This window comes from Hypomesus nipponensis, chromosome 2 (assembly GCF_054491055.1).
Source record: "Hypomesus nipponensis isolate SF chromosome 2, ASM5449105v1, whole genome shotgun sequence".
Classification (NCBI taxonomy): domain Eukaryota; kingdom Metazoa; phylum Chordata; class Actinopteri; order Osmeriformes; family Osmeridae; genus Hypomesus; species Hypomesus nipponensis.
The window spans coordinates 8,072,758-8,084,826 of record NC_140362.1 but is presented as its reverse complement, the minus strand read 5'-3'; the positions used below and the strand labels follow the sequence as shown (position 1 = coordinate 8,084,826).

General features: G+C 40.5%; 1 protein-coding gene across 3 annotated transcripts in view; it reads right to left on the bottom strand.

The window, feature by feature from the left end:
• Window positions 1-1,905: 1,905 nt before the first annotated feature.
• Window positions 1,906-12,069, bottom strand: part of LOC146300646 (double-strand-break repair protein rad21 homolog A-like) — an 83,335-nt gene continuing 73,171 nt past the window's right edge. For all 3 annotated transcript variants that reach the window (XM_084704125.1, XM_084704117.1, XM_084704109.1), the window contains exons 7-14: window positions 7,173-7,298; window positions 6,852-6,977; window positions 6,523-6,746; window positions 6,280-6,433; window positions 3,867-4,012; window positions 3,363-3,527; window positions 3,065-3,148; window positions 1,906-2,806 (exon numbers count right to left, since the gene is read on the bottom strand). In XM_084704125.1, coding sequence (XP_084560251.1) covers window positions 2,615-2,806; window positions 3,065-3,148; window positions 3,363-3,527; window positions 3,867-4,012; window positions 6,280-6,433; window positions 6,523-6,746; window positions 6,852-6,977; window positions 7,173-7,298 — 1,217 coding nt within the window. In that variant the 3' untranslated portion in view covers window positions 1,906-2,614. The remainder of the gene's footprint in view (window positions 2,807-3,064; window positions 3,149-3,362; window positions 3,528-3,866; window positions 4,013-6,279; window positions 6,434-6,522; window positions 6,747-6,851; window positions 6,978-7,172; window positions 7,299-12,069) is intronic.

Sequence of the window (12,069 nt, the reverse complement as noted above, 5' to 3'; positions counted from 1 at the left end):
GAAAGACTATGGGTTGTATTCTTCGCATTGGCTAAAATTCCTTGAAAAGATAAGTTCAGATAATAATTTTCTACAGTCCTTTGTTTCTAGAGGGTCTCTCCAAGTCCCCCAATGTCCCCGTATTTGCAGGGTATCCCAAATCAACATAAACAGGATTGTATAAAAACCTTCCATACCTTTACAATGCATGAGTTTATTAAATGTGTTTCGTAGATAGAATAATCAAATAATTTAATTTGCAGTTACCTTCTGTGAAAGCACACAAGCAGTGTTTACTAAGGATGTTTTCCCAACATTATGTTTGATATGAACCCATACAGTTCTTTTAACTTTTCATAACAATGGTATCAGAAATATGTCAATTGATGTTGGGCCACCGTGCAGGCAACTCATCTCACTTGTGCTGTGACATAGAAGCAAGATGCCTGCCTCTGCATCTAAATCTCTAATGAAGCAACACCATTTAATATGAAAAAATAAATCCAGTGATTGAAGACTACTCATCTTTTTAACTGTTAGATGTTACCTTGAAGTGTACTACACAATGCCATATTTTTTTAATCACAGATGGCGAATCTTAGTTCATGGTGGCTTTGATGGGTTTTGCCGTGTAATTGTGTACCTTACCTGTGCCCCAAACAATCAGGCCTCAACAGTGATGAGCAGCTTCCTTGAAGCCGTCAACACCTATGGAGTGCCATCAGGTGTTAGGTCTGACAAAGGTGGAGAAAATGTTCAAGTGGCACACTTCATGGTTCCCATCTCACTGGTAGAAGTACCCACAACCAGAGGTACAATTGATTTAGTAACAATATTGTATATTGTCATATTTCTTCAAATCAACATTTTTTTAAGTGTGGTCAACGTAGACAACTTTAGAGATACATATTATGAAAAACACTATTCTGCATTATTTCTTGTTTGTGCTGTCCATCCCGGAGAGATGTTTTTGGGGGTGTTTTGGACCTCTTCTATACTTCTTTCTGCAACCTCAAAATGGAGGGCCTACTGAACCTAGAGGAAGAGGTCCACATTTACCCACTACATTGGAGATTTGTTCCCCAAATTCAAAGGAACCTGCAGTTCTTCAAAGATTGTTGGAACCACCATCGATGCACACTGAGGGCAATCAGTTACCACTTCAGCTGTGGACTCAATCAACATGAGGGACATGACCCTCTTAAGGTTTGTACTTCAAACAAAATTAATTGTATGTATAAATAAGTATGAATGTAAGCAGCAATCAAAGATTATTTTAAATTATTCTAGTTATTCTTTTATGATTGGCATTCCTTTAGTATATGGATAGAGAACACTTAAAAGACTCATCATATTTCAATATGTAATCTCACATTAGGTTGACAGAGTATGGCATTGACTGGAGAGTTCCGTATGGTCACCATCATGGAGTTATAGTACTGGAGGTTCAGCTTCCACGGCCACTGACTGAGGAGGAAGTTTAGTTTGGCAAATATGCCTGTGTTGAAAAGAAACAAAATGTATGTTCCTTGAAAAATGAATTGAACATGCCAACTTATTTTATTAGGGTTGTAGAAACGTTTTAAAGCGATACAGAAAAATCTAGCTCCTCCATCAGGGATCATTCAAATGCACAATTTTGAGCCTCATCCCACCACCTAAATGCGTCACAGACATCAGGGGCACTGTGCCCTATCTGTAATTCCAGGAATCTGTGTGCGCCACCAATTACCACATGCACTACATAGTTAAAGTAATCTGTATCTGTTCCACTGAAATCTTAATCACCGACTATCACAGACACTGTGCACTAGTGTTCGGTATTGTACTGTTGTCAATGCTTTTATCAGTGTATATGAATTTCTTAAATATCTTCCTCTTCTCGTCAGGGATCGCTTCAATGTTGAATGATCACAAAACCAAAAGTACTTAAAAGCCTTTATTTCAAATTTGTACGTGTATCACAACAACTAACCATACACTAAAAACAATAAGAGTTTGTAACATGTTCAATGACTAATGATATAATGCAAAAAAAGAAAAATGTAGAGGTACAAAAACAAAAAAACAATGCCACAGAACATTTTGCCAAAATAAAATATCTAAAGGAGGCAATGCTAGTTGTAAATTAGCCGAATTATGGACAAATAATTTTAATTTGGCATTACTGCAAAAACCAAGACATATGAAGTGCAAGGAGGACGAACTTGGGTGATGCAAGTTTACAAATGTATTTTATGATAAAACAGTACCTTTTCACAGCATATTTGCAACAAGTACATGATTTATGAAAATGAAGGGTTCTTAATCTGTGCCAAAGTTAGGCATTTAATGACTTTAGAAAAGTAAACTACAAAGTACACACAAGGGATGAATGTACTGTGGATGCAAGCTTACAAAAAAGTGAAAAGGAAAAATATGAATTGAAATATAAATATACCCAATACACCAACTCCTTCTCACTATGAAGAAAGAAACATACACTGCATGATTCTGTTGGTTGATACAGTAAAAGGCTTAAAAAGTCAGTATGTTGAACAAAAATGACAAAGGGCTCAGCCAACAAGAAACAAAACAGTAAATAAAAACATACGAGTTCAGTAAAAACTGTTGCAAAGCTTTGTATGTGTGATGTCTAAATTAGGTGGAATCTTGGTCCAGCTGTTGCAATAATGTCACTGTAGGGCTCGGCTTGGTTGAGCTCGATGGCCTGCTGCTTCTTCAGAACCAGAAAGCTGTAGAACTTAGCAGCAGCCTGCTTCTTGTTGTTATTCCTGCTGAGATCCAGCAGGCTGACTGACTCTGCACCAGTCTTGGCCATGACACGCTGTGAAGAGATGCAGACATACAGATGGGTTCATTAACATTGCTTTCCAGACCACTGGAGCAATAATGTGCAAAACGTTTATTTTTTCCTGCCTCAAGGACTACTAAGCAATTATGTATGTGAAAGTAGAATGTCAGGAAATAATACACTAAGATACTGTTCTTTTCAGTCTCATGACAAACCAAAACAATGATCACATCACCTTTTATGAGATAGATCAACTCAATAATAATTGCATAATAGGGTTAGGTGTTTTACCTGAAGACCATGGAGCATCTGCTGAGTCCTCTTGTTCCATCTCTTCTCCTCCTGGTCCTGATCTCCACCCTGACCCTCCTCCTCCTGGATAAGAAAAATAAGGCATCCTTTTATTCCCCTGCACTCTAAACCAATCAATTTATTACCAACTATAAATTGTCTGCAGAAATGTAGAATTCCCAACAGATTTGATTCAAGCTAATTTAATTAACCACCATAAACCAAGTTATTGCCTTTCTTAACGCAATGACTGAAAAATAACAGTAGTGGGTGATACCATCCGCCTAGATTTTCTCACCTCCTCCTCATCACTGTCGTCCTTCTTCTCCTTGTCTCCCAGCAGGTCCAGCTCAGGCACAAGTTGAGTGAGGTTCAAGCTCTCCTCTGGAGGCAGGTCCACCTGGGGTAGCTCCAGCCTCTGGGACAACCCTGAGCGCTCGGCCGCCTGCTCCAGGGAGCCCATCTGAGCACACAGATGCATCATTTAACAGCTGAACCACATTACAGGGTTAGAAATTTTCAAGAGGAGTAGGAACAAATCATTCAAATGTACGTGTTGTTACAAATGGCAAATAAACTTGAGAATCAATTATTTGGCATTCTCAGCAGCAAAAATTGAAAATAATGCGCAATGACAAAATATATTCCGCTAACTTCTTAAGGTGTAAAGGGCGACGTCAAGCATTTAATCCTTCACATATTTACAACAGAAGTGACAGCATTGCCACAACATTTAATATATTGCCGCTTGGCCATGACTGCTTGAGTTCATTCTTTATCTTCTCAACAACCACAGACTCACAGGCAGGGTGGCCTCTTTATCGTGGGCCTTGCGTTTAACCCCACGAGGGGTTGATGGGGGGGGCATGACGGTCTCGTCCAGGGTGGTCCTGCTGCCCTCCATGGCTGAAGCCTGGAGCATACTGGGCTCCTCCATGATGGTCTGGTCTAGGGGGGAGAAGATACACATCCATAGGACTCCTTCCAGACTTCCAACACCTTCAAGTACAATGTCCCAGTCTACCCATACCCTACCCGTCCCATACCTTCCAACACCACCTGATTAATGATGTCTGTGTGTATGTGTGTATCAGGGCTTTAAAAATTAACTTTCTTACTTTGTGGCACTGGTGCTCCCAACGTAGATTTTGTTGGAACACCCACCGAATATTAATTAATATATATTAATTCTAGGGGGGGGGGGGGGGTGGATTGGCTGTATAACTTGACAGCTCTCAATTCGGCAGAAAAATTACCCTTCTCAGCGTGAGAAATATCAAGCGTTGTGTGAGAAATGGTTGAAATGCATGAGTCTCATGGCAAATGCCTAAGACTTGAGTCCTGGATTCATTTTGCGCGCTAGTTAGCTCCTTGTCACATGACAACTGAGCGCAGTGATTGACGGCTAATATTAACCAATCTGAAATCTGCATAAAAAGTTTAGAACGTAAAGATGAAGTTTAATATGTTATGGAACGTTGGACCGGTCACTGTATCAGCTCACAGCAGGCACATACTGTGTTGTAGGCTAATTAGCGAGCGTTTTGTAAGAAATTAAAATAGGTCGCACCATAACAATTAATTGCATTTGCACAAGAACTAGTGATGGTCCGCTTGGTACTACGGTGTCGATACTGTCCCGACACATTCAACACTCACTGCATCGAACGTTTAGAGACGGGTTTTAAAAACACTTCCGGTTACGTGTCAGTGTTTTGAAACGTTTTCTTGAACGAAACCTGTCTTGTACTTGCCAAAAGACTCTGACGTGTCGGGGTATAAAATGAGGCGGCAAAGCCACAAAGGTTTTAAATGTGTGAGACTATGGCGTGACTAAATTCGTGCCAGGAGAAGGGAGCTCTGTAAAAAAGATTTGTGTCTCTGTAGAAAATGATGTGTACTTGCAAAAAATGTTTTGTGTCTCTGTAGAAGGAAGCGGGATCACCACTCCCAAAACCATCTCTAAGCCAATCAAATAAAGACAAGTGAGATTTGAGAGAGTTTGAGACAGTTAGCAGGGCTCAACATTAAAACATTTTGGCACTGGCCCCATCGGGCCAGTAGGTTTGAAACTTACTGGCCCCAAGACAATTTTTACTGCCCCCCCCATAGCATTTCATCAGTATGATACTAAGTACCCAAGTCGACACCATTCTTCTGCTGCAGTTCAATAGCCTGGGGGAACGAGGCGAACGGCTGGCCTGTCTTAATTACGTGATAGGCCGTTGGTATAAGTCGTGCAATAACACGATGGGCATCTACATTTAAATTCCTAACCAGCATGGTCAACGGCCTGGAAGATGGACAGGTACTGTCTGCTAGCATGGCTGGTCAGGTATTGTTTTCGAAAATGTTGGTGCCTCTGTAAAATATCCACTTTTTTCTGCTTTATATGGGAACATACGACAGACGACACAGCGCATCTTCGTTCCATAAAAAAAGTTGCTTCCGTTTGAGCTCGTAGCTCTACTTTGCTGCCATCTTCACTTTATTGTCTCGCGCCAGTTGTTAAAATAATGTATTGAGTAGTCACTCACTATTCTTGATTTGCCAACTGTGCGTCCCACGAGCTGCAAAGTTATTTATGCATTTAGCAGATAGCAAAACATATGAAGGATGTAAATTTCTACAATGCAAACTTTTTTCCAATCAATAATTTGCAGTGGCCCAATCGGGCCAGTGAGTAGCTAGTTTAATTGTCCCAACGTTACTTTTTACTGGCCCCGGGCCATTGTTATTGTCGAGCCCTGGTTAGAAAACGTTAGTTACTTGTGTGCCAGTAGCAAAATCCTGTTCGTTGATTTGTCTGTGTGCTGTTGTGTGTATTAAACAAATATATAGCATATATATGTATATGTAACAACTTTACACTGAGTTTATCGTCTTAAACTGTTTGAAAATCATATTTGGGCTTATTTCTATTGTTACATGAAAGCGATCGCTCGCGTATTCGATAAGATCACGATGTGGAAGTAGCTATAAGATTGTTAGTTATGTCATACTCGTAGTTGCCAGCAGATTTTGTTGTTGAGTAAAGGTTGAGCGTTTCAAAGGCCCCGACTCCAATGTTTCAATTGTCTCAGTGTTTCAAAAAGTCTCGATTTGCCCATCACTAACAATAATACACTCAAAATAAATTTTGATGCTCGCACAGACAATTTCAGGAGCATATGCGACCAAAATGGTTGCCCTGAGTTTTGCGTGCGGCAACATACCAATGACATCCCTATGCTGGGACATGGCCTCTTCTCTTGGCACCTCTGGGTTCTCCAGCTCCTTCAGGAACTCATCCAGGCTGTCAGCTTCACCTCCCTTCCTCCTCTTCCTCAGCTCATCTGGCACGAGGGGCGTCAGGCAGCGGGTAAACATCTGGTAACACACACACCCCATCCAAGACATGAACGTTGACAATGGAACCCTTCAGAGTAGGTGTTGTTCCAAGTGTGTGCGTGCGCTACCTTGAGCAGCCTGCCATTCCAGAGTGGCTGGGCAGGGAGGGAGAACAGCTTCTCCACCCCTCCAGTCTCCTTCCACATCATCAGCTTCTTGGTGGGCGGGGCCAGGTCTAGGGTGGTGACGATGTCAGAGTAGTCACTGAGCTGGGCACGAATGGTCTTGCTGTCTAGCTCCTTCACGCTGTCCACAATCAGCTTCCTTTTACGCTTCGCCTTTGTTTCCTTCACTAATGGATGTGACACAAAGACACAAACCCAAATCAGCCCCATAAATCCTCTGGGTTTTCCAAAAAGTACAACACAAACTATAAACAAGGCATGACATAACTCACCAGTGATGTCAATTGGCTCCAAAGCAAAGGCCTCCTCCTCATTGTGGACCAGGGTGGTCTGCTCTGTCTGGTCTGCCATGGTAGGTAGGGGCTCAGCTGGGCCAGAGTCTGGGCTGTCTGGTCCGGCTATGACAAAACAACAGGGGAGTTTCAGACTGACTCCAAATCTGATGTTCATTCACAGTGTCAGATTAAGAATGTTTCACAAGGATATCCATAAATAATCTGTTCAGCGGATGAAGAGCTCACAAAAAAGGTGATTTGAGGGGTTTTACACATCAAGTATCACATGAGTCGTTTCCCGCCCTACTGTGGACTTACGGGACTGGAGGTTGTCAAAGTCATCCTCTTCATCGCCATGGTCCGGAGGCATCATCACACTCTCGGTGATGGCGGGGGGATCGTCAAAGATGCCGCCGCCGTCCTCGCTGCTCAAAAGCTTGTCCACTGAGAAACAAATCAGGGTTCGTACAGATACTGTATGATGAAATTCCAGGACTTTTCAACCACTATTTGTGGACAACAATAAGAGATCTCATTCATCAAACATATACTTTATTTACTTTAAATTCTAAAAAAGGAAAACAGATCAATACAAATTAAACAAGATGGTACAGCACATTAAAGTATTCAATGACTGTGGCAACTCTAAATATGAGAACATAAAAGTCACAGTACTTTCTGTGCATTAAAGAGTGGGTACAAAGAGGTCATTAACTTATTAGATTCTTATTCAGTACCATAACAGTGAAGTAACAGCAGTACAAATTACATAAAATAATTTGTGCTGTCAAATGATTAAATATTTTTATCGCGATTAATCGCATGAATGTCAGTTAAAAATGTGTGTTAATGTCAGATTAATCGTGTGTTAACTATTCTAAATGTCCATAGATTTCTTTTAGTCCCATTATTTTTTCTCATTTTGATGCTCTTATCAACATGGAAAAGTGGATCGGGTTGCTTAATGCAAATGTTTATTTTAGTGCTGTTAGTTTAACGCGTTATTAACGGCGTTAACGCAAACCCAAATTAACGGCGTCAATTATTTTATCGCGCGATTAACGCTCTTTTTGGCCTAGCAAACTTTGTAGTTTTTTTCACATGCTGTTGCAACAACTACCGACGTTAGAAAAACTACAACACCACACCGGATCTAGCTAGACCGGAAACAAAACAACAGGCACGCCAAACACTCGTTTGGCTTGCGAGCTGGCTAAAGAGTATAGTAGCAGAGCCCGTTTACGGATATTAGACATTCTCTGGTAGTAGGCTAACGTTACGTTTTGAGTGGATGACGAGCGCGAGATGCCGAAATGGATGCCAATAAGATTCTGAATGGAAAGTTTGCTTTTAAAAAGTTGCCAAATGGTTCTATTGACAAACCAGTGATCTGTGTGTTTTGTCGTTGTAAACTGAGCTATCATCGCAGCACGTCCAGTCTGAAATACCACTTGATGGCCAAGCACACAGCTGATGCGAATTCTCTGCCCCCTCGTCAAAGCCAGGCGATTGCAATGTTGTTTTCAATAAAAAAGATATTTGCACAAAGCAATCCTAACCACTTTTCTATGTTGATAAGAGCATTAAAATTTGAAAAGATTGGGACAAAAAGAAATCAGGGACATTTAGAATAGATAAAAATGTGCGATTAATTGTGATTAATCGCGAGTTAACTATGACATTAATGTGATTAATCGCGATTAAATATTTTAATCGTTTGACAGCACTAGTTTATTTTATTGAAAACAACATTGCAATCGCCTGGCTTTGATGAGGGGGCGTGCTTGGCCATCAAGTAGTATTTCAGACTGGACGTGCTGAGATTATAGCGCAGTTCACAACAACAGTAGGGAGTCAGATGGCTGAGCGGTGAGGGAGTCGGGCTAGTAATCAGAAGGTTGCCGGATCGATTCCCCGCCGTGCTTGTTGTTTTGTTTCCGGTCTAGCTAGTTTCGGTGCAGTGTTGTAGTTTCTCTAACGTCAGTAGTTTCTGCAACAACGTGAAAAAAAAAAACTAACGTTTGCTTGGCCAAAAAGAATGTTAATTGCACGATAACAAAATAGACATTAAAATGGGTTTGCGTTAATGCCGTTAATAGCACGTTGAACTGAAGCCCTGTTAAAGTGGTGTAGGTTGTGGCAGATTTAACAAATCTGTTTAAGTTAATCTTTTTTGTCCTTCAGGGACCTTCTACAACTATTAAATCTAATTATGCATTCTCTAGGTTTGGACGATGTCTCAGCTTCAGTGGCTGCCTTTTCTATTTCTAGCTCCAAGTGGGCAATGTCAGATTCAAGCCTCCTCTTTTTTTGTCTTTGTTCCTCCTCTTGGTCTTCTTAGCTCTCTTTTCTCTCTGCTTGATCAGAGAACCCTCATATGTTTGTCATGCTGCTTTACAGCTGGCAATCATTCTGGGAGTGATCTGAACTTTCTTAACTCCTCCAACACTTGAGACAATCACAAACAAGTCTCTATGATGCATAGCTGATGTCCTTTTGGTTTTCGGTGCTCATGGCTGCATTCACAGAAAATCCTCGTTCCACTGTAGCCTGACAATGTAATAAAAGAAGCACAGTTCACACTACCTGCCATAGGTATTTGGGTTCAGCTTTACCCTGCAATGTTTCTGAGAAAAATGGTCAAGAGTGTGTGACTGGATATTAAAGTCCCTAAACTGACAGGTTTCTAGCCACTTCTTCTTTAATGAAGGTTGTGTACTGCATTTGAGCATCATCACACTTGCTTTCTGGAAATCTTTTTAGGTCAACTAAATGGTTCAGAAGCCTTTTGAACCTTCGTTCACATCCATCAGGATCATAGGCCATGGCCTTGGGGCTGAGACAGGTAGTTTTTCACAAAACTGAGCGAATGTTTTTTTTCCCCAAAAGTCTCTTTAAGAGTTGAAGGAAACACCGTCTTCCATTATTTCTGAATTCCCAAATTCTTCTTTCACTCACTCTCCCCACCATTTGTCTGAGATCACTGTTTGTGGACAGACCTAATGCATCCTCATCTTTCATTTCATACTTGGACATCTTCAGTGGGTCTGTCATAGTCTCCATAACATTAGTTTTAAGTAATATACTCATTACAGCGGAGATCATGTCTACCCAGTCTGAGGTCATAAATGGGATCATGGGGCTATCAGTCTGATCCTTTTGTAGATAGCCTTGCACATGCTTTTCTACATAGACAAAGAAATGCAATTTTGCAGGGAGTGGTGGATCCTCATAAGCTTCTTTTGCTACTGTGAATGTTTTACACTTTGGATTGGTAAACTTTTTGTCTGCTTCTACTGTTTTCACAAAGGTTCTTAGATAAGGCAACACCTTTAACACTCGAGGAAACCTCAACATTTTCCACCCATCTGTGAGAGCAGAACTTCTTTGTAAACAGTGATGAACCAATTTTTTTGACAATCATCCCTTTGAGCAGGTGTATCATGAAACATGCGATAAAATGCAGGTAACTGGTTATCAATGTGCCAATTAGTTTGAAGGCATTTTGAAATGCATTGTGTACACTATGTAAGGAACATATCCCAATATCAATCAGTTATTTGTCTGTACATTCAGCCAATACTTTGATATTTTACATTGGGCCCATCCATTGATATCTGAAGACTACTCAAATCAAGCTGTTCTGTCAAGTGCTTGAAATGTTCCAGACATTTCTCTGTCGTACCATGCCCCATAAAGGCATAATCTAAGTAGTGTGTGGAGACCTTGTTTGTAACTGAATCCAGAAACCAAATGTGCACATCCATCTGCTTCAGCTAAAGTTGCTTGTTAAGAGATTCATCAAAACAGCAAGACATACCCTGAATCTTCACTTTTTCCAGCAGTTGCAGCTTTACATAAGGAGCAATGCCATGATTTACCATGTAGGATGTCTTCTTTTCACCACAAGCAAACAATTTTGCTATCACACTGTCTGGAAACATTAGAACTCGTTCTAATGTTGGATGAGTATTGATAAGATTTTAACAATTCCGATTCCTTATAAATTCCTGCTTATTGTTTCGATCCCTTTTCTTTTAATTTTCTATAATGCTGCACACCATATACAGTATGTATACATAAACACTTTTCCGTTCCTGATCTTCTACACTTCTATTTAAATTTGGCTGAAAATGGAAGATTCTATAACTGAGCGAGCATATTGTTTAACAGAATGGCCAATGTTTGACACTGTCATATTTACGGCTGTCCCCAACTAAGATTTTTGTTGGTCGACCAAGACTCGACTAAAACGTCTGAAAATCGTCTTATCAATTTGCAACGCTTTTTTTACCCCCTCTCACAAAAACTAAAAAACGTACAAACATTTTCGCAATCTGACTTAATGGTTGCTGGACATTGCAGATTCAGCCGCTAATAGCCTACTAATAATAAGACTCGTATCACCAGTCCTGTTGTAACCGAATGCCGATGGTATTTAGTATCTCTTACAATGTACTACAAATAAAAAATATTGTTTGTCTAACATGCAAATCATCAGAGCGCACTTATCACTGCCTGAACTTGCAGCATGCGAACTTGCGTAGAAGCTGATTGGGGAACGGTGCAACAGAGAAAGACTGTTGTCTTGGCCAGAGAAGATAATGTAATTCGATTTGGATGTGATTCTAATATGCATATTCATTTTCAACCCAGTGCGTTTGCATGAGTGAAGTAGGGCTAGGCCAACTTACGTTTTTCAGGTGGTTGGCTACATCATATTCGACGTTGAACTATGAAAAATAAACCGTTGTTGGCAGTTTGCATTCAACCTTTTTCAAGGTACTTCACCCGGTACTTTGTAAATGTACTTTAATGAAATGCTGCCATACCACAGATTTCTTTGCCATTTTGACTAATAACACCGACAAAGTAGGCTACGGCAGAGTTTGTAGTTCTGCAGCCAATTGTGCTCATGCCGTGTGCAAAATACCAAACCAAAACAAAGCGCAGATTAACGAAAGGGAAAATAGTAACACCTTTTCTTTTAAATTATATATTTTTATATAGAGTTGCTTTATTAGTCTTCAATAATCTACAATCTAATCTTGTTAATTCAGCAATGATGACACAAGCGGGATTCAGATCTCTCACTGCCATACGGCAGCTCGACAAAAAAAATCTTAGTCGACCAAGAGCATATCGACCAGAAAATCGACTAGTTGACTGAGTGGGGACAGCCCTAGTCATATCATATGATTTGACCATGAAAAAT